Below are 27,780 nucleotides of genomic sequence, written 5' to 3' on the forward strand. Positions count from 1 at the left end.
CCCAATTGCAAAAATTATTTTTAATTTAAGTAAAACAAAAATGTCCTCAACAGTGGACAATCGCTTTAATTCCTGATCTTCCTTTTTATATATGACAAAATTATTAATTTTTCCACATGAGGGAAGGACCACCTCTTCTTTGGGGTTAACCAGCTATTGTCCAATCCCAGATATAGTTTATTTTTAACTGAATGATCTGTTTTCTATTGTATCCATTAACTTATAAATGGATCTGCGAAGTTTCCATTTTTTACTCAATATAATAGTGCACAAAGCAAGAAAAACCTGACAAAAGTATGAACAAAACCTCATTACAGCTTGTTGATGCAAATACTCAGTTTCTTGACACTGAGGCTCATTCAGATTTCCGTTTTTCTTGTACGAGTTCTATCCGTTTTTTTCACAGATAGAACTCGTACCTAATAGAGTCCATGGCGCTGTCCACATGTTCTGCATTTTTGCTGACTGAGTGGACCATAAAAAATCATTGAAAATGGTCTGATTTTAATCTGGGTCTCCGATCTATATCACTGGTGCAAGTCTATGTGGTCAGTGAAAAAAATTTGACTGCATTTGGATGCCATCTCTTGCGTTGTCCATTTTTCTTGCTATATTTGTTATGAGAATGTTATGAAATTTCCATCAGTATTTTTTTTTATTTAAGAAAAATTGATGAACCAAATTCTGGTGGTAAAAAACTGACACTGACAAAACTTTGATGACATTTTAAAAATATCTCAACTGGTGAACTAATGCAAGACCATCATTTGGGTCTCCAGAAGCACTTAGACTAACTTGTAGAAGACCGTGGTAATAATCCCATCATATAGAACCATTGAGTCCGACACTATTTATTGGCTTGGATGTTCCATATCTTCCTTCTCAGCCTTCCATATGTCATACTGTTTCTTGTACAGGCTATCCCGGAAGGTTTTCTCTACTTGCTTTGGGAATTCAGGGTTCCCTTCTTCTAATGCATTAATGAGTTTCAGCGCAAATGGTGTCTTCTCTCTTGGAAGGTAATTGTCTCTTGGCCTCACAGGAATCACAGAGTTATATTTATGGTGCATGTGAATAGAATTGATTAACGTGGCATGAGACTGAAATTCACACCAGGTTTCTCTCAGGAAGTTTACAGTTAGCAATAAAATAGTCCAAGCGGATCCGTTCACTGCATTGTCAAGGTTTGTGAGGATTTGTTGTCCTGCAGGCATTTCTGAAAATATGATTCCCGGCCTGATGTTATATTTGTCTTGTAGGATGTTCTTCAGTCGTATTGCCTCCGATTCATCAGTCTCTGCATGTAAGATGACAAACTTATAAAAGATAACCCCATCTATTGCATTATTGATGGAGTTAGTGGAGGCTGACATCTCCTGTGGACGGCTCTTACTAAATGAATGTGAGGGATGATACTCTTCTGGGATATTTTGCTTTTCCTCATTCTCAATATCTGGTCTCCGATTCCCACAGTTACTTTTTCCTGCCGTGGCGTTCATTTTTGGTGTCAATATCAAGTGTAATTCTGAATGAAAAACAGAATAATTTACAGTATTGGCAAATGGTTTTAGTATTAAATAGATAGCAACAACTTTGTATATAATAGTGCTGATTTTGAAAATGTTTGTATTTAATGTATTTAACAGGGGTTTCCAGTTTCAGAAAAATCCTGTCCCCGAGGTGCAGTTTGTTTGTGCTTGTGTTACTCTCCCCAGTAACTGTTTCCAGTGTGTGATATGGTCTGCAGGGCTGATGTTATGTCATCTGTGCTGCAGACAATCACCGAAGTCAGCGGCTGGTGCTGTCTATTCCGGCAGAGCCGCTGAGCTCACCTATTGGCTGCAGCTCTGGCAATGTGACGTGAGTGCAGCAGAACATTGGTGGAGACCCAGCGCTGGACCTAGGAAGGTCAACTAGCACAATTTATTTTTTAAACAAACTATGCAACAGGCTTTTTGAAACTGGAAAACTCCTTCAAAGGGAACCTGTCACCAGTTAACCAAATAACCACCACCTCTCAGCCCCATATGACAGCATTCCAGTCCGATAGGCGTCGCTGGTCTTGGTCAGGTGCCTCCTCTCTTCTTCTGACGTCGTCCTCCTTCTGTGCTTCGTGAGGATGATACATCCGGACCGGACAGCTCCGTAGGTTAGCATAATAAAAGTATTATTTTTTGTCTTGCAGGGCGTATTGTAGTTATATGCCCAGCATTTTAGAATTCCAACACATGGGGCTGAAGGGTGGCGGCCTTAGGTAATAACGTAAAAAATGTATCATTTATAGCTCATGGACATATAATGGTAATGTTTATGAAAAAACAACAGATTCATTTTTCTGATCCTGCAAACCCTTTTTATTGGTTATCCAACTAGTGAAAAGTTGTTTATTTTTCATCTAGAATGTTCTAAAATAAGAAAAGAAAAAGTTCTCACTGCATTTAACCCGCTTGCTCCGATTCTGCCTTTTAAATCTCCTGCTTGTCTCTATTTCTGTTTTTAGGGAACTCTATCAAGTCTTAAGGGCCCAAAGTTCTTGAGGATTGGTATCTTAAAGGGGTTGTCCACTACTTTGACAACCCGATCTTTAAATGCCAGAGTCCCCCCAAATAAAATAAAAAAAGCTTACACTCCCCTCCCACACTGGCTCTGTTCCAGCAATGATGGAGCCGGGTCTTCAGGCTCTTGTGTGACATCGGTATGTCATGTGAGCATTGCAGCCAATCAGAGGCTACTGATCGTTTGCTGTGCAACAATATTTCATAAATGTGGACTTCTGCTCTGACATGAAAGTAAAGACAGCAGCCAGCTACTGGTCTCTCGTCAGTCCTCCGCCTGTATCTATTTCTACTGCTGTAAGAGGAAGAATGAGATCAGGGGTAACTGAGAGGGACTGTCCCTTACATGTGACTGAGGTAGGCGGGGCAGAGTTAAAAAGCGTTGCGTGTGGGAAGAGAGTCAGAGTGCAGGTGGGTAACCGAGGCAGGCAGTCGGGTGCAGTGATGGCCGTGAAGGCAGAACTCCACATGAGCGCAGGCCGACGTGACGGTTTACCTGCACACAGGTCCGTTGCAATTAGTCTATGGACAGCCTGTTCCCCGCTATCCTCTGAGCTGGGATGTGACTCACGGACGAGACCAGAGACTGTAACGCTCTCACCCCACTCCAAGCAACAAGTGACTAGGCCAGAGCCCTTCAGCCAAGTTCCCCATACACCACAGTGTGAAGCCTCACACTAGCGGTTACCTGTACTGGAATAGCACAGCGTGTGGAGTTCCTGTGTACGGCAGCTTCCCGCACCCTTCAGAGACTGATCTTCTGCTCTGTGGATTGGAACCCGATTCTCTACAGACACCTCCGAGACGTCACGTGCCGGTGTTGCCGGTGCTACCATTGGAGAACCGAGACGCTGCAATCAAGAATACTACAGACTGATAAGTTTTTTCCCTTTTCCTTCTGAACTATCGTTCGTCCCTGTCCTGCCCCATTCAAACTCCCTTTCCTGTCCATTGTCCTATTATACCCCTCCGTGCCCTGCCACTCCCTGAGTGAAGTGTATTTGTTGTTAATAAAATCCTGTTAACTCTTGATCTGTCTCCTGTCCGTGGCGACATCTCAAGTTCCTGCAGGTTCTACATTGCAGCCAATAACACGTCACTGCAGTGACCCACTACAGCCAATGATTGGCTGCAAAAGTCGTATTTCCCAGCAGCAGAAAATAGAGGCTGATGGGGCTCCAGAAGCATTGGAACCAGATCAAGATGGAATCAGTGAAGCGAGGTTGGATATTTTTGTTATTTTAGAACATTCTGAGATGTGGTAAATTTAATTTCTACTGGGTGGATAACCCCTTTAAAACACAGCTCAGCCAACAATGTCTCTTTCCTTTGATCTCTTTAACCTTTTAACCCCTTAATAACTGACGATATGCTTTTTAACAGCACTGAAAATAAGTGTCAGAATTTCTCCAGGGTCTTGGCTATCGGGGGTAGCTGGGACCCCAGAGAATGTGATTCGGGACAGTTTTTACCAACCCAAGTGTTGCGATCACCGTTATAAACGGAAAAATGGCAAGCGCAAAAAAAAGTCAGATTTCAAATTTAATTTTTCTCTTCTCTGATGTGATCGCACATCAGAGGAGGGAGAAATGGGCTCCCCCGATCCCCCCAGTACCACCGGTGTCCCTGCATCCACCCGTGAATTTCCCATGCTGGTGGCGTCTTCTTCTGGGAAGAAAATGGTGGGCGCCATTACTATTGGTTAATTTTGATCATTGTGACAAACCCTATCACAGTGATCAAAGTAAAAAAAAAGTAAATGACCCCCTTTTATCACTCCCTTAGTTAGGTAAAAATAATAAAATAAAAAAATGCATTTATTTCCATTTTTCCATTAGGGTTAGGGTTGGGCTAAAGTTAGGGCTGTGGTTATGGTTGGGATTATGGTTAGGGTTGGAATTAGGGTTAGGGGTGTGTTAGGGTTAGGTTTGTGGTTAGTGTTAGGGTTGGGATTAGTTAGGGGTATGTTAGGGTTAGGGTTGTAGTTAGGGTTAGGGTTGGGATTAGGGTTAGGGGGTGTGTTGGGGTTAGGGTTGGAGTTAGAATTGGGGGGTTCCACTGTTTAGGTACATCAGGGGGTTTCCAAATTCGACATGGCGCCACAATTGATTCCAGTCAGTTTTGCAGTCAAAAAGTCAAACGGTGCTCCCTACCTTCTGAGCCCTACCATTCGCCCAAACAGTGGCTTTCCCCCATATACGGGGTATTGGCGTACTCAGGAGAAATTGCACAGCAAATTTTCTTGTCCATTTTCTCCTGATACCCTTGTGAAATTTAAAAAAATGGTACCAAAGTAAATTTTTTGTGAAAAAAGTAAAATGTTAATTTTTCATTCCACATTGCTTTAGTTCTTGTGAAGCACCTGAAGGGTTAATAAACTTCTTGAATGTGGATTTGTGCACCTTGAGGGGTGCAGTTTTTAGAATGGTGTCACTTTTGGGTATTTTCTGTTATACAGTATTGACCCAACAAAGTCACTTCAAATGTGAGGTGGTCCGTAAAAAAAATGGTTTAGTAAATTTTGTTGGAAAAATGAGAAATCGCGGGTCAACTTTTAACCCTTATAACATCCTAACTAAAAAAAATTTATTTCCAAGATTATGCTGCTGTAAAGTTGACAACTGTTTTGTGTGACACCAGTCTCTGATTTAAGGGTGCAAAATTAAAAGTTTGAAAATTGCTAAATTTTCAAAATTTTTGCCAAATTTCCATTTTTTCATAAATAAACACAAGCTATATTGAAGAAATTTTACCACTAACATGAAGTACAATATGTCATGAAAAAAATATTCTCAGAATCAGTGGGATCCGTTGAAGCGTTCTAGAGCTATAACTTCATAAAGTGACAGTGGTCAGAATTGTAAAAATTGGCTTGGTCTTTAAGTACCAAATTGGCTGTCACTAAGGATGCAGCCAATTTCGGCCTTCCACATTCACAAAGCTATAACTATGCTAACAACAGAAAAAATACAGGGAAAAACGGAATGCCTCACCATGTCAATGTGCCTGGTAGCCTTGAATTTGCCAGCAGCGATCCAAAAAATTCCGTCTGATCGTCGGATCACAATGAGAGGAAGAAAAAAAGTTGTCGGATCACACAGCTGAATAATCAAAAACAATTCTTCTTTATTTCACACCATCATAATTTTCTTAGTCATACATTCAGAAACGCATAAGAATGTTACTCTGTTTTTATCTATTTGTGGATATATCTACACGTTTTTATGATGGTGTGAAATAAAGAATTGTTTTTGAGTATTCAGCTGTGTGATCCGACAACTTTTTTCTTCCTCTCCTATAACTATTCTACTTGTACATCTATATATATAATTGCCTTAAATTGTCTGACATCCACTTCCGTCTGGATGTCCCCGAATCCCATAATCCACCGCGCCGACCGGAAGTACGCCGACCACCATATTGAAATACCCAAGTGAATTAGTATTTCAATATGGCACCCGCTGGTGGTACCAAGCCCTTCCACAGTACCACCAGCGGGACACCGCCGGAACCCCTACCGCCGCCGGACCCGCCGCCGATGGACCCCCCCACGCCGGACACGCCGCTGCCGGCCCACCCACCTCCGTCACAGCCGGCAGGAAAGACCGCGGCTTGCGGCCTGTGCCGGGCACACCTCTAGTTACCATATAAGTAGCTCTTGGTCGCTTCGTGGACAGAGTAGCTGGAAAAAAATATCAGAGTACTTCACAGGAGATAAATTTCAATTTGGATTTGTGAAATTAATATATTCATTGAATGATGATTTTGCTTGCCTAACGTACCTACCTGACCTGACTTCATTGAGATGATGAACCACGTGCATTCGCAGAGTAAGGACAAGGCAAATAATTCTTAAACAAAATGTTAAGTGTAAGAATTGATTCCCAGAAATCTTTTTGAAATGGATCGTCAAAATATACTGATATTGCTAAATTTTCTGAATTACGTTCTATTTAACAATTTTCCATACTGTTATTCATAAGTCTGCATTCACACAGAGTGACTGCGGACTTTTTGATTTAGACCAGACAACCCCTTCAACACCATCCATGAATTTATCTTAAGCAGCAGGATTTTCGGGTTTGAAATGTGATATCAACCTTAACCATGAATCTGACAAACTCCTGTGTGGTGTGTTTAGGATTGTGAAAGTATGCTAAAAAATATGGGGGGGGGGTCATATTATTTCAATAGGAGGTTGGGAGCATATGATATAAATTAAAATTTTGTCCTACTTCCATCTCTCCGTGCAGACAATTAGCCATCCTCTTCTCATCTGACCAGGAGGAGGGACAAGGGATGTGAATGAGACCCTTTATAGTATCTAATCCAGAAAAACCATAGGAGGAACAATGTCTATTGCAGTTCTGTTAAAACTTTCAGTGGCATCGCCTCTGTAAAGAAGCGATCATTGATCTAAGACATAAGAGATTTTGTTACAATTCCTCCACTCAGTGTGACATGGACGCAGTGAGTGACAGCTCAGTTGTTCAATCTAGTGCAGAGGTGTGCTGGGCTGTTGGCATTTTGATAGACCACTCATCCATCCAAACTAAAGCCCCCTTTACATTTAGCGATGCACCAGCGATCTCGACCACGATATGACCCGGTCAGGATCGCTAGTGCATCGCTAAATGGTCGCTAGTGAGCTGCCAAACAGGCAGACTCACCAGTGATGTAGTGACGCAGCAGCGGTCATTACTTATCTTTCAGACGCGGAGATGATGAGGTTCTCCCGCTCGCGTCCATGCGTCGCTCGTCGGCGCCAGCAGGAAGCCCAGCAGGAAGCAGCCAACGAGAAATGATCCTGGACGATCTCACGCGATCAGCGATAGCCAGCGGGGGGAGCCGGTCGGAGGTAAGTATCACATGTAGCGATATCGCTAGCAATATCGCTGCTGCGTCACAAAATCGGTGACGCTTTAGCGATATTGCTAGCAATATCGCTATGTGTAAAGCCCCCTTAAGATTGGGAGGTGTTGAGCTTCCTTCAGGTGCTCTCTGATCTAAGTGGTTACCCAGCTACTTAGCTAAGCTATCAGCCTCAGATCTCTGCCATTCATAGAATTTGCTCAGTGATGTTTGTTTGCCTTTTATTCTTGTGTTCTGTTTGTTGATCTATTGCTACCTGACATTGGATGTCGTTCTGACATCCAATTTCCTTGTCACTTTGCCCTGATCTGCTCTCTAGTATTTTGACCTCGGACCACAACATGCCTACACCTTTGTCTTTGACCCTTTAATATTCGACGTGCTCTCTTAGTATCTGACCCTGAAACCTATGACTACCCTGCCTCAAGCTTTGTCAATGGGTAGTGACTAGCATCACAGGTTTCTTTGTTTATCCTTTTTTATTACATGCTATTTGCTTTTATGTATGTCTTTTTGTTATTTTATTCTTTGCAACATTGAAAGCACTGTACTCATTTTGTATATTAACTAAAATGTAATAAGTTTGTTCTTTTAGCTTAAAACATACCCACAACCCCGAAGTGGGAAAGTATAGCTGGTAGTGTAACACTGTGTTTGCCACAGTGCAAGTTAAGTACCTATTAGGTGCTTGGGAAAATTAGTTGTGTCACCCCGGGAAGGCGTCTCGCTAGCCTATCAAAATGGTGAGTGGTAGCAGAAAGATGTGATGTGTGGATGTGTGAACTGGCTGAGCTCATTGTCAACATATTGCGATAGGTGAGTGGATGAGTGAGTGTAAGAAGTGGAGTCCCCTTTTACAGTCACATCTGAGTCATATGCACCGCGGGTGGGCGCCGTTCGTGACACACCCCTTTTGAAAAAGGAACGCCGAAACGCGCGTCAGGGGATACGTGGTGGGTCCCGACACAGCATCACAAGTACTCTAACATGTCTTGCATATAATGGTGGCTTATTTTTCCAATAAGGAAAAACCCTGCATTATTTAGTTTCTGCTCTTATTGAGATACAAGTCCATCTTTTGTTTGCACATAGACATTTTATGGCAAGCAGCGGTCAGGCGTCATGATGCATTTTTTATAATGCATTACATGTATTGATTTACTGATCAAGCTGCTCTCAAATATTTATAAATTTGTGCAACTTTATTAGGCGTAGGAGCATTCGTGGATATATGAGTTTTATGTTCCACCTAGCATTTTACATATAATTAATTTTGTGACCTGGCTGTTTGTGTTCACTCCCACCCTTTTTGATTGATACATGGGCACCTATATTATGTAATCTTTGAATGTTGCTTAATAAATTATATTTTTAAAAAAAATTATCTTCAAACATTCCTGGTGTCATGATCCAGGCTGGATCTGACAAGTTAAATGGATAAGTGAACTTTTTTCCTTTGGCTAGGTGCCAAAGTGATGTGATTGCCCCCAGTGGCCATTAGAATTATCCCACGCGGTGTCGTTCATTCTGAGTTGTCCCGGTGGTGGTGAGCGGTAGTGCACTTTAGTTTCTTTGGTTTAATGTGCACTTAATTACAAATCAGGTGTTAGGCTCTATAAAAGAGTGCCAGGTGTGTGCAATCATTGTTGGTCATATTGATTGTGTGTTCATTTGGCAAGTAAGCCTGGGGTGAGGAAGGAACATGAGTCCTGCGCAGCCCAGCCAGAGGGGACGAGTGGCAGCTAGGTGGTCTGCAAGAAGGGCTGGCATGGCGTGGTGGAGTCACAGTTTATGGTGTCAGCAGGAAGTGCTTGCGTGGCTTGGTGGAGTGGTGGCTATTGAGAGAGTTGCACTCAGCATGCGGGACTTGGTTGCTGAGAGCTGGACTCAAGCATGCTTGACTTTTTGGGCAGGAGCTGAACTCATCTTTGGGACTCTGTTACTGGACTTCTGCAATTGGTGGTGGACTCTGCTCCAAGGCTGCACTATGGTGAAGGATCCAGTTATGGTGATGGATCCGGGTGGAGAAAACACACGCAGGTGTGGGCTCTGTTGCTAGGAGCGTACGCAACAGAGCAAAGCTAAGTGGTGTTTCCCCTGTTTTGTCATCTTTCCTCATGTGTGTTTTAGTGCAGTGGTGGGATTAGTTTCCGCACCGACCAATTCCCTAGTGAGGGTTTAGGTCGGGGCGAGCTAGGGTTTTAAGGTTCCTGTGTGTGCCCGGTGCGGAACCGGCATAGGGAACGTTAGGAGTGCAGGGACACTGGCTCAGGGGAGCTCAGGAGGTCTCCACTTCCCTATTCCCTATCGCAGGGCCCACCGTTGTTAATGTTTCCCAGGTTTCCCTTATTGTTTAAATGGAGGCGGGGTTTCCAGACTTGTATATACTTGTAATGTCTAAATTCGCCAGATGGAGGCGGTGTATCCAGCTGCACGTGTTTATTATTTAAATTCACCCACTGGAGGCGGTGTATCCAGGGTCACGTGTGTCATATGGGTTCGCCTTGCGGTACTCGCTGCGTCCAGACACACGTGACCGTGACACCTGGTATCCGTGTATGGTATGGTGGTTTTGATGTTCGTGACACAAGCCTATTTAGAATAATTAAGGTTGTGATTCATCACACCAGTTGTGTTATGATTGAGTCACCGTAGGAGGCAAAAACAGAAATGCTAGCTAAGTCCTGAAAACCAGAGAAGTTGGCAACTATCAGATTGCAGACCCCTGAACCTATCAACACAACTAGCAGTAGCCGTGGGGGGTTCCTACGATGACCTAGACCCCTCGATCACAGCCGGAGAGATACATAGGCCTAAAGAAGGAAAGGGGAAATCTAACTGCCCCAGAGCAGACCCCAAAGCAATAGGCAGCCCCCCACATATAATGACGGTGAAGCAAGATGAAAACACTTACACAGACAGAAAGACAGGCTGAGCAAAGACGGGACCCAAAAACTACCTAGATAGGAACGGATAGGAAGGCTACTGTCTGCAATCTGCCAAAACCCTATCAGAGACAAAAGCCAACAAGCTGATATAAAAAATGGCCCTGAAGCAACTAAGCTTCAAAAACTAAATCAGCACTCAGGTACCTTCAGAAGACAGAGCTCACGGAACACTGCACACTCCAGCAGGGAGTGGCAGAATCCAAAAAGCAAGAAAAACAAAAACAAATCTTAGATGCAAAAAGGCAAAACAGAAAACTTAGCTTTAGGAGAGCAGGAATCAGACTTGTGTCCAAGAGTCCACAGAGAAATCATCCGCAGGGCAGAAAGGGCGTGGGCTGCCTTAAATCCAGTCAGCGACTCCACTCAGCCAATCGTCTTCATTAGTCCCAGGTGTCTGATAATCAGGCTCACTACCTTCCTTCACTAGAATAGGGAGTTCACCAGGCCTCAGTGACGGAGGGAAAAATGAACTCACAACAGTACCCCCCCCTTGAGGAGGGGTCACCGAACCCTCAACAACGCTACTAGGGCGATCAGGGTGAGCCCGATGAAAGGCACGCACCAATCTTTTGGCATGACTATCAGAGGCAGAGACCCAGGAATTATCCTCCTGACCATAACCCTTCCACTTAACCAAATACTGGAGTCTCCGTCTAGCCAGACGGGAATCCAGAATTTTCTCTACCTCATATTCCAAGTTACCTTCAACCAATACAGTGTCCGGAGGTGCCACCTCAGGCACAACTGGCTCAACAAACCTCTTCAACAAGGACTTATGGAACACATTATGGATCTTAAATGTGACAGGAAGAGCCAAACGAAAAGAGACCGGATTAATAATCTCCAAAATCTTGTAAGGTCCAATAAATCTAGGCTTAAACTTAGGAGAAGCCACCTTCATAGCAATATTTTTTGAAGATAACCACACCATATCACCAATCTTAAACTGGGGACCAATGGTCCTATGTCGATTGGAAAACCGCTGGGCCTTTTCCTGGGAGAGAGATAACTTATCCACCACTTGGTCCCAGATCTGGTGCATTCTCTCCACCACAGTGTCAACACCTGGGCAGGCAGAGGGCTCCACCTGCCCTGAAGAAAATCGAGGATGAAACCCAAAGTTACAAAAAAAAGGTGACATCAAAGTGGCAGAACTAGCTCTATTATTTAAAGCAAATTTGGCAAAGGGCAAAAATGAAACCCAATCATCCTGATCAGCGGAAATAAAACATCTCAAATACGACTCCAAGGTCTGGTTTGTTCTCTCTGTCTGCCCATTGGTCTGAGGGTGAAAAGCAGAGGAGAAGGACAACTGAATTCCCAACTTGGAACAGAACGTCTCCAAAATTTAGACACAAATTGAACTCCTCTGTCAGATACAATGTTCTCAGGAATCCCGTGCAAGCGAACCACCTGTTGCAAAAACAGAGGCACCAACTCAGAGGAAGATGGCAACTTAGGGAGTGGTACAAGATGAACCATCTTAGAGAACCTATCACAAATCACCCAAATAACAGTCATTCTTTGAGAGACCGGCATATCAGAGATGAAATCCATTGAAATATGGGTCCATGGCCTCCTGGGGACCGGCAAAGGCATCAACAACCCACTAGAGCGAGAACAAGATTTAGACCGGGAGCAAGTCCCACAGGACTGCACAAAATTCCTGACATCATGAGACAAGGTGGGCCACCAAAAAGAGCGACTCACCAGATCTCTAGTACCAAAAATACCTGGATGACCAGCCAATGCAGAGCAATGAACTTCAGACATCACTCTCTTCTTCCACTGGTCAGGAACATACAACTTTCCACTGGGGCAACACTCAGGTTTGTCCTCCTGGAACTCTTGCAGAGCAAGTCTCAAATCGGGCGAGATGGCAGAAAGAACTACCCCTTCGCCTAAGATGGTGGCAGGCTTGGTCACCACAGGAGAATCAGCAAAGAAACTCCTAGAGAGGGCGTCTGCCTTGACATTCTTAGTTCCAGGAAGGAAAGAGACCACAAAATCAAAACGTGTAAAAAACAAGGCCCACCTAGCCTGTCTAGGGTTCAAGCGTTTAGCCGACTCTAGGTAAATCAAATTTTTGTGGTCAGTGAGGACCACAACTTGATGTTTGGCTCCCTCCAACCAATGTCTCCACTCCTCAAATGCCCATTTCATGGCCAACAGTTCCCGATTCCCCACATCATAGTTACGTTCAGATGAAGAGAACTTACGGGAAAAGAAAGCACAGGGATTCATTTTAGATGTTACCGGATCCTTTTGGGACAACACCGCTCCTGCACCAATCTCAGAAGCATCCACCTCTACCTGGAATGGGAGTGAGACATCAGGTTGCAGCAGAACCGGGGCGGAGGTAAATCTACGCTTCAGCTCCTGAAAGGAAGCAACCGCCTCCGGAGACCAATTCAACACATCCGCACCCTTCCTGGTCAGGTCAGTCAATGGTTTGGCAATACTAGAAAATTTTGCTATAAATTTCCGATAAAAATTAGCAAAACCCAAAAACTTCTGGAGGGCCTTCAAAGAAGTGGGCTGAACCCAATCATAAATGGCCTGTACCTTGGCCGGGTCCATTTCAATAGTTGACGGAGACAAAATAAATCCCAAAAAAGAAATTCTCTGTACTCCAAAAAGGCATTTTGATCCTTTGACATACAGAGAATTCTCTCTCAAGATCCGGAACACAGTCCGAACATGTTCCACATGAGAATCCCAATCCTTGGAGAAGATCAAAATATCATCCAGATAGATAATCAAAAATTTATCGACAAAGTCTCGGAAAATATCGTTCATGAAGCACTGGAAGACAGAAGGGGCATTAGTGAGCCCAAAAGGCATCACCAGGTACTCAAAATGTCCCTCCGGAGTATTAAACGCCGTCTTCCATTCATCCCCCTGCTTAATGCGTATAAGATTATACGCCCCCCTGAGGTCAAGCTTGGTAAACCAGCAAGCACCTCTGACTCTAGAGAATAGATCCGAAATCAGGGGTAACGGATACTGATATTTAATAGTAATTTTATTGAGGGCACGATAATCAATACAAGGCCTTAAAGAACCATCCTTCTTGGCCACAAAAAAAAAACCGGCACCTAAGGGTGAAGAGGATGGTCTAATATGACCCTTCTCCAACGCCTCCTTAATATAGGACCGCATAGCCTCGTGCTCGGGTACAGATAAATTGAAGAGCCGACCCTTAGGAAATTTACACCCCGGGTTTAGTTCAATTGCACAGTCATAACTCCTATGAGGAGGCAAGGACGCAGACTCATTCTCACTAAATACATCATAGTAGTCCGCCAAATAGTCAGGAACCTCATGCGACTGAGGAGAGGTGGAAAAAACCGGAGTCTCACTAAAGGTACACCGGCAACCCCAACTCACCACAGACACAGACTTCCAATCCAAAACTGGATTATGAATCTGCAACCAGGGAAACCCCAGAACAACGGCATCATGCAGACCATGCAACACCAAAAATCTGCAATTTTCTTGGTGGTCTGGGGCGACCCGCATGACCAACTGGGTCCAAAACTGAGGTTTATTTTTAGCCAGAGGGGTAGCATCAATCCCCCTCAAAGGGATAGGCGTCTGCAGAGGTGTCAACGGAAATCCACAACGTTTAGCAAAATCCAAGTCCATTAGGTTTAGCGCTGCTCCCGAATCCACAAAAGCCTTGGCGGAAAATGTGGACAGGGAACAGATCAGAGTAATCGCCAAAAGAAACTTAGGCTGAACCCCACCAACAGAAAACGTGTGTGCAAAGCGTTTCTCACGTTTAGGACAAACAGAAATAACATGTGAGGCATCTCCACAGAAAAAACACAGCTTATTACGCCTTCTGAATTCCTGACGTTGCGCCTTAGACAAAACTCTATCACATTGCGTAGGTTCAGACGTCTGTTCAACCGGTGGCAACACCTCTCGTGTAATCCTGCGTTCACATAAACACCGATCAACCTGAATGGCTAAAGACATAGAATCGTCCAGACCAGAGGGAACAGGAAATCCCACCATAGTATCTTTAACGGCTTCTGACAAACCCTTCCGAAAGAGAGCAGCCAAGGAACTATCATTCCAGGTAGTAAGGACCGCCCACTTTCGGAACTTTTGACAGTACAACTCTGCAGATTCTCGACCCTGGTTCAATGCTAACAGGGTCTTTTCAGCCTGATCAATAGCATTAGGTTCATCGTACAGCAACCCCAAGGCTTGAAAAAATGCGTTCACATTAGTCAGAATAGGGTCATCTGGTTTCAAAGAAAACGCCCAATCCTGAGGATCGCCGCGCAGCAAAGAGATGACAATTTTAACCTGCTGCGCGGGGCTCCCTGACGAGTTAGGCTTCAAAGCAAAAAATAATTTACAATTATTTTTGAAACTCAAAAATTTAGATCGATCCCCAAAAAATACATCAGGTGTGGGGATCTTTGGTTCAACAGCATGTGAATGAGCAAGATAGGCGGAAATTCCTCGCACTTCAGCAGCGAGCTGCTCCACACGATCAGACACTTGCTTTATCTCCATTGAGAGAAAAAAATATCCCCCTACGGCCTCAGAGATATAGAGGAAAGAATATACACACACCTTTTTTTTTTTTTTTTTTTAAACACAATTCTTTCCTGCTATTGAGTACCCCAGGATCTGCGGTTTGGCGGGTGATTCTGTTATGATTGAGTCACCGTAGGAGGCAAAAACAGAAATGCTAGCTAAGTCCTGAAAACCAGAGAAGTTGGCAACTATCAGATTGCAGACCCCTGAACCTATCAACACAACTAGCAGTAGCCGTGGGGGGTTCCTACGATGACCTAGACCCCTCGATCACAGCCGGAGAGATACATAGGCCTAAAGAAGGAAAGGGGAAATCTAACTGCCCCAGAGCAGACCCCAAAGCAATAGGCAGCCCCCCACATATAATGACGGTGATGCAAGATGAAAACACTTACACAGACAGAAAGACAGGCTGAGCAAAGACGGGGCCCAAAAACTACCTAGATAGGAACGGATAGGAAGGCTGCTGTCTGCAATCTGCCAAAACCCTATCAGAGACAAAAGCCAACAAGCTGATATAAAAAATGGCCCTGAAGCAACTAAGCTTCAAAAACTAAATCAGCACTCAGGTACCTTCAGAAGACAGAGCTCACGGAACACTGCACACTCCAGCAGGGAGTGGCAGAATCCAAAAAGCAAGAAAAACAAAAACAAATCTTAGATGCAAAAAGGGAAAACAGAAAACTTAGCTTTAGGAGAGCAGGAATCAGACTTGTGTCCAAGAGTCCACAGAGAAATCACCCGCAGGGCAGAAAGGGCGTGGGCTGCCTTAAATCCAGTCAGTGACTCCACTCAGCCAATCGTCATTAGTCCCAGGTGTCTGATAATCAGGCTCACTACCTTCCTTCACTAGAATAGGGAGTTCACCAGGCCTCAGTGACGGAGGGGAAAATGAACTCACAACACAGTTGTAAGGATCCCGGACTTTCATTTGTGCCTATTTGCCCTGATCCAAGATGGAGTCTCGTATCTCGCCCTGTCATGGAACTTCCTGTCTGTCCTGATAATTTAAGTCCAGGTCATGTGCTCCTCCGTGCCTGAGTATTTCGTTGCTGTTGGCTCCAGAGCTCCTGCCTGTCTGCTGGTGGTCTCCCTGCGGCTCGGTGGTCTGCCTTTCCACATTATGCTGCCTACAGTCCTCTGTGCATCTCCCTGATGCTGTCTGTGCCCCTGGAACTGATGTGGCTAGTAAGCAGTCCTGACATCTCCATCTCCTCTAGGCCTGTGTTTGTTTGGGCTGTGTTGCTGGATTTGTGTGGGAATTTCAGCCCTAAAGGTACATATAGTGACCTTCTCCTGTTTATGCCGCTCCTGTATCACACTGGACATCTACGTTTAAGTACCGTGTGCATTTCCACCCTTATGATTTCTGGACTTCTACACTTTAGTTTTGTGTGCGTCCTCATTCATTACATCGCAGGACTGCCTCATTAAATGCGGTGTGCTGACTTTCATACTTACTGCTGGACTCCCACGTTTAGTGCCCTGTGCACACCTGCGTCATATTACTGCTGGACTGGTTCATATTTGCACAGGGGCGGACACAGACTGCAGTGGGCCCCTGTGCAAGAAATTTTTCGGGCCCCCCCAACCCTTCATAAGGCAACAAAGTTATTTGTTATTTATTGTTATCTAATATTGAGGCTATGCAGGGCTGGATATAATATCTGTATAGAACATAATGTAACCCTCCCCATAGAATATAATGCAGTCCCCCCATATAGTATAATGCAGCCCCTCCATAGAATATATGGCAACCCCCTCATAGGATATAATGCAGCCTCTTAAATAGTATAAAGTAGCCCCTCCATAGAATACAATGTAGCCCTCCTCATATAGTATAATGCAGCCCCCATAGAATATAATAAATATAATACAGCCCCCCTATAGAATATAATGTAGCCCCAAATAGAATATAATACGGCCCACCTCCCCATAGAATATAATGTAGCCCCCCTTATTATATAACACAGCCTCCCCTTATAGAATATAATCTAAAATGTACCCCCATGGTATATAACAACTGCATAGTATATAGCCCAGCACCACATGGTATACAGCCCAGCCCACCATGGTATACAGCCCACCATGGTATAATACAGCCCAGCATGGTATATAGCCCCCCAGAATGGTATAATACAGGCCAGCATGGTATATAGCCCCCCCAGCATGGTATAATACAGCCCAGGATGGTATATAGCCCCCCAGCATGGTATAATACAGCCCAGCATGGTATAATACAGCCTAGCATGGTATATAGCCCCCCCAGCATGATATAATACAGCCCAGCATGGTATGTAGCCCCCCAGCATGGTATATAGCCCCCCCAGCATGGTATAATACAGCCCAGCATGGTATATAGCCCCCCCAGCATGGTATAATACAGCCCAGCATGGTATATAGCCCCCCCAGCATGGTATGATACAGCCCAGCATGATATATAGCCCCCCCAGCATGGTATGATAAAGCCCAGCATGGTATGATACAGCCCAGCATGGTATATAGCCCCTCCCAGCATGGTATGATACAGTCCAGCATGGTATATAGCCCCCCCAGCATGGTATGATACTGTTAGGTGTCGGGTTCCTGCGCCTTCCAGAGCCTTGCATCCAGCAGTCTCCCATTCTTCTTCGGCCGCAGTGGAGCCTGCTCAGCAGATTCGTCGGTCCTGGCGCTCTGCCCAGGCCAACTCCGTGGGTTTGCTAGCTGCTGCCACCTCTGATACAGCTATGACTATGCATGCTGCTCTGCAGCAAGATTCTCCAGGGACTAAGTCCTCATGTTGGGCCACTGAGCATGCCGTGGAGTGATCTCCCATTGGAGATCGTAGGTCACGTGCTCAGGTCCTGCTCCTGTTCGGATTGGCCCATCCGAGAAGCCAGGAAGGTCCCAGACGCTCCCGGCTATAAAAGGTTCGCATGGCTGCTCGGCCATGCGCTAGGATAAGACTGTATTTACAGACTATGTGGAGTGAGTGATGTTTGCACGCATGAATGTCTCTGGTGAATGGCTCATTAAGAAACCCCAACCCTTGGTACGCATGTGTTGTGCAGCCTAGCCTGCTAGCGCCCAGGCTTAGATGTAGGTAGGACAGAGGTTGAGTCAGGCATCAGTCCTGACCAGGGACTCGGCACGCCTCAGTGCACGTGCTCCATAGCCAGCATCTATAGCGGCGTTCGCGGCAATGACGCCGCGCATTCAGTGGGCCTAGAAGGACTCTAGCCCCGTGTCCTTGGGGTAGAGTTCTGTGGCCGTACACTGTGCGCTCTTTTGGCCGGGCTCTGTGAGCTTAACAGGCTCCAGCATCTACGTTCAGCGGTTGTGCGGCTCTTTGCATTAACAGAGTTCGCCCCTGTTCACATTGGGTGACGTAACCCACGTGTGACTGGTTCACACCGCTTAATTCTTCCGCCATTACTTAGCAGCAGTGTACCACCTCTGCACGGTGGACCCCGGGCTGCGAACGCATCTACTATTATTTTATAATTTGGTGCGTTCCGCCAGCCCTAACAGATACAGCCCAGCATGGTATATAGCCCCCCCAGCATGGTATAATACAGCCCAACATGGTATATAGCCCCCCCACAGTCACATTGACCTGCGGCTGAACTGCAGCCACCGTCTGGTCGGCGCCACAGTCAGGGCCGGCAGTGTGACAGTCTGACAGTCTTCCGTCCTCTCCTCCCCCAAGGCACTGACGCTGGGCTGCTGGCTGATTGCTGATGATCTCTCACCTCAGCCCGGCTCAGCCCTCAGGGCTGGCTCCTCTGCACTGGGCCACGCTAGCACGCAGCCTCAGGAGGAGTCAGACCCCTCCCGTTGCCTCCTGCAGGGGGGCTGCTCTCCTCTCCTCCTTGCTGGTTCTGCAGTGCTTGATCCACAAGTCCACATGGCTAATTTGCATGCATAATTAGCCATGCGGTGCTGGAGGGGCCCCCTCTCCCCTGGGGCCCCATGCAATGAACCGGCTGCACAGGCGGTAGGTCCGCCCCTGTATTTGCAGTCGTGCCCAGCTATTCAGTTTTTCTGCATCATTTTATATAGTGCTGTGTTTTTGTTACTAATGCAAGAAGTGCTATGCTAGTTTTACTTTACTCGCATCATTCTATGTTGTGCTGTGTTTTTGTTACCATTGCAGGAAGAACTGTTAGTTAAGGGCATGTCACACTAAGCGATATCGCTAGCAATATCGTTATAACTTGTGACGTTATAGCGATATTGCTAGCGATATCGCTGTGTCTGATACTTACCTACGACCGGCTCCCCCGCTGGTTATCGCTGATCGCGCGAGAACGTCCAGGACTGTTTCTCGTCGTCAGCTTCCTGCGGCGCTTCCTGCTGTGACGATGAGCGACGCGTGAAGCTGGGCGGGACGACACAGGATCGCCTGGTGTGACAGGTAAGTAGCGACCCCCATCCCCAGCGATGTCGCTAGTGAGATCTGCCTGTGTGGCAGCTCACTAGCAACCACTTAGCGATGTACCAGCGATCCTGACCGCGTCATATCGCTGGTCGGGATCGCTGGTACATCGCTAAGTGTGACAGTACCTTTACCCTTGTTAAATATACTTATTTGCATCAACTTTGGTCTCAGTCTCGTATTATCCCACGCAATTAGATTCCGTAGTACCCGTAAAGTTGTTACACCAGTCTTGGTGAGGGAGGGTGATGGAGGCCCTGTCCAGCTCAAGGTCCGCCCATTGCGGTGAAAACACTTTTTTACGCCATTTATTGCCCTGATAAATCGGAGCCTATGTTCTTAGCAAAGCATTGATGTGTTTGGCTATATCATTTTTCATATACTTTTGCTTACGGGGTAAAAAAATACATTCAAGCCATAGATGCAGTTAGCTAGTGATTTGATTTCATTGTAAATGTATGGTTGTGATGAGGCATGCTGCAGATGTGAACAGGCGTCGCTAACATATGTGTTTAGGGCTGAACCAGTGACCTCAGGCTAAGAGGTCACTCTTGACTTCAGTAGCGAGATCTAAACTTTCCCACAGGGAATGCTCACGTTGCTACTTGCAGAGTAGTATCTGTTACCAACAGCTAGCATGCAGCTGAACTTAAGACTTAAAATTGTGCTGCGACTATGGCAAGCTGAATTTGTTTAGCAGGGCAAGGGTTTGACAAGAACAAATACATTTTGTTGCTTGACAGTGATGCGCTTGGGGTGTCCACTGGCCCTTTAAGAAGAAGAAATTTGTGCAGGCATTTGACCTGCAGAGTAGCAGAATAGCAGTGACCTGATGAAAAACAGGCAAGCGGTATGGTATTTTTTAGGGAGAATCTGACTCATGGTGTTTTGGGACAGCGGGGTTGGTGTTAGGCGAGGGGTCAAATTTGTCAATTGCCAGAGACAAGTGATGAGCAAACCATGCTTGGATAAGGTGTTATCGAGCACACTCGAATAATATGTTTGAGTCCCCGCGCGTGCATGTCTCGCGGCTGTTCGACAGCCGCAACACATGCAAGGATTGCCTAACATCCGTGAGACATGCAGCCGGAGGGACTCAAACGTATTTTTCCAGCACGCCAAAGACAGTTAGCACCCTTGCATGCTTGAATAACACCTTATCTGAGCACGTTTTCTCATCACTACCAGGGACCCTACCTATAAAGGGGCCCTCTGTAAAATTTTATCCTACTGCAGGTTCAGTGGGCTGGTTAGTCCATGGGCAGCCTGCCTTAAAAAATCAGAAACTGCAGTGATAATGCCAGTTCTGCATTATTAGAAACGTTTCTGTGCTTAGAAAAGGGTACAAGAGGATATCATGATAACATGACAGGACCTCCTCCCTATGGAAGCCTGTAGGAACTGAAAATGAAAAGACAGACTGCTAAGCTATTCTGTCCCTGTGACTGTAGTAGACTCTGTGTATATACTATGAACTGTGTGTATAAAATATTTTGTGTATATAGCACAGACTAAGTATATATAGCATATATCATGTGTATAATACAGAATAGACTGTGTGTGTATACCGTATATGTATATATTGTAGACTGTATGTATAGTATAAGCTGTGCTGCCATTCTCCTTGCGGTATAGCATGGATTTTGTGTATATTGTATGGATTTCCTTTATATAGTACAGATTATGTGTGTTTATATGATAGACTGTAAATAACAGATTGTATATAGCAGGGGTGTCAAACTCATCTAGGTATACGGGCCACACATAGAAAAACTTTTTTAATTTGAAGGGACACATTCATTGCAGGATGAGATCACATTTTTAGTAATGGCATTTTTTTTTCTATACACCCATTTCAGCATTTTTTAAAAAAAACATTTTTGGCATGGTTTTTAATTGTTTTAAATGGCATTAACTGTATGGGTTATAATACAGTTTTATAGCTTGGGTAAATGTGGATGTGGCAATAACAAATGTGCAAAAAGGTAAAGATTAGTGATGAGCGAGTATACTCATTGCTCGGGTTTTCCTGAGCATGCTCGGGTGTCCACCGAGTATTTTGGCGTGCTCGGAGATTTAGATTTCATCATCTCATCTGCATGATATGCGACTGCTAGACAGCTTGAATACATGTGTGGAATGCCTGTTTGTTAGGGAATTCCCACATGTATTCAGCCTGTCTACAAGTCACAAATCACGCAGATTAGACGATGAAAACTAAATCTTCCGCCGATTGTGTCGCTATCCCACAATCCACCGTGGCCGAAAGCTGTGACAAAAACGGTACCGCTATTCCGTCAGGAGATCAGTGGTCAGCGGCGACACAGCTGGGAGATGAGCGGCGCCAGCCGATCGGAACTATGCCGACTGCCATATTGGAACACCCAAGTTATGGTTATTCCGATATGGCGGTCGGGATTCATATCCCCCCGCCAAGCCGTGCAGCACCAGGGGCGCTCAGCCAATGAGTGGCGCGGGATTCAAATCCCCCGCCGGCTGAGCCAATGAGCGTTGCCGCGTGGGATTTGAATCCCCCGCCAAGCCGCGCGGCACCGCTCATTGGCTGAACGCCCCTTACATACTTACCTCACCGGGATGAGCGTTGCCACGGAACTTCTCTTCTTCCAGAGACTGGGGCAGGAGTGCGCGTGAGAATCGTGCATGTGCATAACGCCATCCGGGGCCATTTTGCTGAAGACACATTTGCAGTGGGCATGCGTGTACTCTGGCGCCACACTCCTCCCCCAGCCTCCGACACAACGGGACAGCGCTGGAACCCAGGAAAGAAGGGTGAGTATAAATGTTTTTTTTGTATGTGTGCAGTTTAATAGGGGTAAGGGGGACCATGCATTCCAGGATAGGGGAGTGAGAGGTAGCATGCATACCAGGAAAGGGGGGTGAGGGGACCATGCATACCAGGAAAGGGGGTTGAGGGGACCATGCATTCCAGGAAAGGGGGGTGAGGGGACCATGCATACCAGGAAAGGGAGGTGAGGGGGACCATGCATACTAGGAAAGGGGGGTGAGGGGGACCATGTATACCCGGATTGGGGGGTGAGAGGACCATACATATCAGGATAGGGCTTGAGGGGTAGTATACATACCAGGATTGAGGGGTGAGAGGACCATGCATACCTGGATTAGGGGGTGAGGGGACCATGTATACCAGGATTGGGGGGTGAGAGGACCATACATATCAGGATAGGGGGTGAGGGGTAGTATACATACCAGAATTGGGGGGTGAGGGGACCATGTATACCAGGATTGGGGGATGAGGGGGACCATACATACCAGGATAGGGGAGTGAGAGGTAGCATGCATACCAGGAAAGGGGGGTGAGGGGACCATGCATACCAGGAAAGGGGGGTGAGAGGACCATGCATACCAGGATTGGGGGTTGAGGGGTACCATGCATACCAGGATAGGGGGGTGAGGGGACCATGCATACCAGGATAGGGGGGTGAGGGGACCATGCAAACCAGGAAAGGGGGGTGAGGGGGACCATGTGTACCAGGCTTGGGGGTAAGAGGACCATGCATACCAGAGCAGTGCCGCGCGGGATTTGAATCCCCAGCCACTAAGGATATACAGATATTCATTTCACCACCCTCCCGATGCAATAGCATCGGGCCTATTTCTAGTATAATAATATTGTCTTACAGTTAGTACCATATAGTAATACTAGCCATCATCTTGTAATAATGTATCACATCCTGGTCCCCATATTGCAGTTATGTCCCTATCCTATAGTAATGTCCTCCATCCTGGCCCATATATTGCAGTAATGTCCCTATCCTGTAGTAATGTTCTCCATCCTGGACCCCATATTGCAGTAATGTCCATCATCCTGGTCCCTATCCTGTAGTAATGTCTCCATCCTGGTTCCCACATTGTAGTTATGTTCCTATCTTATAGTAATGTCCTCCATCCTGGTCCATATATTTCAGTAATAGCCCTCATCCTGGTCCCTATCCTGTAGTAATGTTCTCTATCCTGGTCCCCATATTGCAGTAATGTCCCCATCCTGGTCCCCATATTGTAGTTATGTCCCAGTCCTATAGTTATGTCCTCCATCTTGGTCCATACATTGAAATAATGTCCCTCATCCTGATCCCTATCCTGTAGTAATTCCCCCCCCATGGTCCCTATATTGCAGTAATGTCCCCCATCCTGGTCCCTACAGTATATTAAACAATGAAGGAAACCGAAGGAATGTCCAATGATATTAAGTTTATTGAATTAATATAAAATAATATAAGATAAAAAAGGGGGGAAAGGCCAATGCCATGGATAAGGCACAACCGGGGACAATAATAAGTCCTATGCTGTATTATTGATATGAATTTATACAATTCAATGCAAGAGGTAGACACAGTAAATAAAGTGCTGATGCTAATATAACATTAATGTGCAAACAACCATATAGAACTTATTCATAATAAGATATAAAGTGCAGATGCATATAGGTCAGTGCAGCAAACAGTTAACACACTTAAAAAATAGAAAAATTCTGATCAATAAAGTGCAGTGCAATCTTAATTGTCCGATTTGTCCTCTAATTCTTCCATGTGTGCAATAATTTTACTGTTATGAGGTGATTTTATACTGCACTTTTCCTTGAGTTTTTATTTAATTCCCTACAGTATATTGCAGTAATGTCCCCCATCCTGTAGCAATGTCCCTTATCCTGGTCCTGATATTACAGTAATGTCCCCCATCCTAGTCCCGATATTGCAGTAATGTCCCCCATGCTGGTCCTGATATTGCAGTAATGTCCCCCTTCCTGGTCCCTATCCTGTACTGTAGTAATGTCCCTCATCCTGGTCCCGATATTATAGTAATGTCCCCCATCCTAGTCCCGATATTGCAGTAATGTCCCCCATACTGGTCCCCATATTGTAGTTATGTCCCTATCCTATAGTTATGTCCTCCATCTTGGTCCATATATTGAAATAATATCCCTCATCCTGATCCTTATCCTTAAAAATTCCCCCCCATGGTCCCTATATTGCAGTAATGTCCCCCATCCTGGTCCCTATATTGCAGTAATGTCCCCCATCCTAGTCCCGATATTGCAGTAATGTCCCCCATGCTGGTCCCTATCCTGTAGCAATGTCCCTCATCCTGGTGCCGATATTACAGTAATGTCCCCCATGCTAGTCCCGATATTGCAGTAATATCCCCCATACTGGTCCCCATATTGTAGTTATGTCCCTATCCTATAGTTATGTCCTCCATCTTGGTCCATATATTGAAATAATGTCCCTCATCCTGATCCCTATCCTTAGTTATTCCCCCCCCATGGTCCCTATATTGCAGTAATGTCCCCCATCCTGGTACCTATATTGCAGTAATGTCCCCCATCCTGGTCCCTATATTGCAGTAATGTCCCCCATGCTGGTCCTGATATTGCAGTAATGTCCCCCATCCTGATCCCTATCCTGTAGTAATGTCCCTCATCCTGGTCCCGATATTGCAGTAATGTCCCCCATACTGGTACCAATACTGTATTAATGTCCCCATATTGCAGTAATTTCCCCCATGCTGGTCCTGATATTGCTGTAATGTCCCCCATACTGGTACCAATACTGTATTAATGTCCCCAATATTGCAGTAATGTCCCCCATCCTGGTCCCAGTATTGCAGTAATGTCCCCCATCCTGGTCCCAGTATTGCAGTAATGTCCCCCATACTGGTACCAATACTGTATTAATGTCCCCATATTGCAGTAATGTCCCCCATCCTGGTCCCAGTATTGCAGTAATGTCCTCCATCCTGGTCCCCATGTAACAGCCATGATCTCCTTTGTGCCACTCTTCACATTACAAATAAAAAAGAAAATCCTTCTCACCTGGACATTTCTCCCTCAGTGAACAACGTCCTCTTCTTCCACAGCCGGGACAGTGCCGTGGCGACAGCGATGTCATACATTGCCGGCACACCGACACAGGGCCGGCCCGAACGTATAGGCGAACTAGGCGGCCGCCTAGGGCGCCGACCCAAAGGGGGCGCCGACCCAAAGGGGGCGCCAGAGAAAAAATAGAAAAAATTATAAAAAATCTTTTCAAAAGGCAAAAAGTTTTAGGGATGGAAAGAAAAGTGTACATATTTAAGGGCAAATATGACGCAAGAGAGGTTGGTTGGGTTGGCAACAATTTCGATAGAATCTGAAGTTGCTAAACAAAGTAATCTCGGTGACTTAGTGTCATCCTTTTAAAAAAAAAAGGCAAGGAAACAAAAATTTTAATTACTTATGGTCGTTTTTGTTTTGTGTTATTGATTACTTTGTATATATTTGTCCTATACAACTTCTCAGAAGATTAAAGAGTTAGGAGAGAGTTAATTAATCATTGCTGTTGTGGTTTATTTTGCTCCTATATTTATATCCCAAGTTTTCATCTACTGCCAAGAATAGTAGGGGCGCAACAAAATAGTTTTGCCTAGGGCGCCGTAATCTCTCGGGCCGGCCCTGCACCGACATTAGCTGTTGGCCTCTTATTGGCCGGTGGCTGCTATTGGTATTGCCACGATACATTTCAAATGAATGTGCACCTGAGCACGCACATTCAGATGAAGAGAAGTGCTGGTGTCTGTGGCCCCCTGGGCCGAAACACATAATTACGGGAGTTCAAGTGCCTGCGGGCCGCATTAAAACAGCCTGGGGGCCGCATGCTGCCCGTGTGTTTAAGACCCCTGGTATATAGCATAGGTTTTGTTTATGCAGCACATAATGGTATCCTATATATAATCTATAGTAGCAAAACGTTTGTTTGTTGGGTGATTGAATTGTTTATGCTTGCAGAAATATTACTGATGTCTGCAGGGTATTACCCTGTTAAACAGGTGATATGTAGCTGAAAATATGATACTGTACATGGGAACAGAGTGAGCGTGTTAGCCGTCACTCTGTCCACGTCATTGTTCGTCCGCCTGTGTACACAGTCGAGTAAATGAGCAATGAGCGACTTGTATATTACCAATTAGAGAACGTTTAACTGTCTGAAATCAGCAGTGTAAATGCACCCGAAATGTTTATCTGTGATGGTTTTACCAAAGGCCACACTGTGTCAAAAACCTGGCATGTTAATGGAAACCTGACACGTAGGGTTAATCTGCAGGATGATGGCGTTAGGAAGGTTCCCGGCCACCGTACACACAAGTGCTGCTGCAGGGAGAAGATGAACTTTATTCCTCCATTGAGCCACCGACGTGGCTACAGTCACCGCTCTGAGGAGTGCTGTGAGCGGTGGCTGGAGGCACTCCCCGGTGTTTTCACTGTAGTCGGCTCTGCACTGATGAACCGCTGCTTACAGTCGCTGCTTGGTGACTGTATCTCCGCCGGCACACCTTTATGACGGAAAATCGGGAAGAATAAAGTTCATTTTCTCCCATGAGACGCGCTCTGAGCACTGTGGCCAACCACTTGCTTAACGCTATTAACCCTATATCTGCCGGTAAAAAGAATTGTCTGACGTGTCAGGTTCTCTTTAGTAGAACGTACTTTCTACATCTTATTTTCTAAGGCTGGTTTCACACTTGCGTTTTTTTTCGCGGTATTTTAGCGCTAAATAGCGCATGCGGGTTTTTTTCCTATACTTTGCATGGGATGCGCTTATGTGCGCATACACATGCGTTTGTACACGTTTTTCCGCGCATGCGTTTTTTTGCGGTATGCGCTCGGGCGCACAAAATGCAACCTGTTGCATTTTTTGGGCGTCCGACTTGCCTCAAAAAAACGCATGCGCGCGCAATGCGTTTTTTTACAGCAAGACACCCATTATAAGTCTATGGTGAGCATATGTGCGCATTGGCATGCTTATGTATGCGTTTTTTTGCACATGCGTTTTTTTTTTACCATTAGTTTAGACAATGGAATTTAGGGGTTTGGGTTAGAGTTAGGGTTAGTTAAGGGGGTTTAGGGTTAGAGTTAGGGTCAGGGTTAGGATCAGGGTATGGTTTGGTTAAGGGTTAGGGTCAGGGTCAGGGTTAGGGTTAGGGTCAGGGTCAGGGTTAGGGTCAGGGTCAGGGTTAGGGTTAGGATCAGGGTATGGTTTGGTTAAGGGTTAGGGTCAGGGTCAGGGTTAGGGTCAGGGTTAGGGTTAGGATCAGGGTATGGTTTGGTTAAGGGTTAGGGTTAGGGTCAGGGTTAGGGTCAGGGTTAGGGTCAGGGTTAGGGTCAGGGTTAGGGTTAGGGTCAGGGTATGGTTTGGTTAAGGGTTAGGGTTAGGGTTAGTAAAGTCATGGTTTGGGTTAGTGTGAGGGGCCACCTAATGTTGGAAAAACCCGCAAACGCGGTAAAAACGCACTAAAAACGCATACAAACGCATAAAAACGCTGCGTTTTTTTCATGCATGCTCATAAAAATGCTTGAAAAAAACGCAGCATCTGTATGCGTTTGTATGCGTTTTTTCAATGCGTTTTTTTGCGG

At 45.5% G+C, this 27,780-nt stretch overlaps 1 protein-coding gene across 2 annotated transcripts in view; it reads right to left on the bottom strand.

The window, feature by feature from the left end:
• Positions 1-237: 237 nt before the first annotated feature.
• The window catches only part of TICAM2 (TIR domain containing adaptor molecule 2), a 45,253-nt gene continuing 17,710 nt past the window's right edge, over positions 238-27,780 (bottom strand). For both annotated transcript variants that reach the window (XM_073553079.1, XM_073553011.1), the window contains exon 2: positions 238-1,525. In XM_073553079.1, the coding sequence (XP_073409180.1) occupies positions 852-1,499 (648 nt within the window). In that variant the 5' untranslated portion in view covers positions 1,500-1,525 and the 3' untranslated portion in view covers positions 238-851. The remainder of the gene's footprint in view (positions 1,526-27,780) is intronic.

This window comes from Dendrobates tinctorius, unplaced genomic scaffold (assembly GCF_039654945.1).
Source record: "Dendrobates tinctorius isolate UK_male_01 unplaced genomic scaffold, ASM3965494v1 ptg000003l, whole genome shotgun sequence".
Lineage (NCBI taxonomy): Eukaryota > Metazoa > Chordata > Amphibia > Anura > Dendrobatidae > Dendrobates > Dendrobates tinctorius.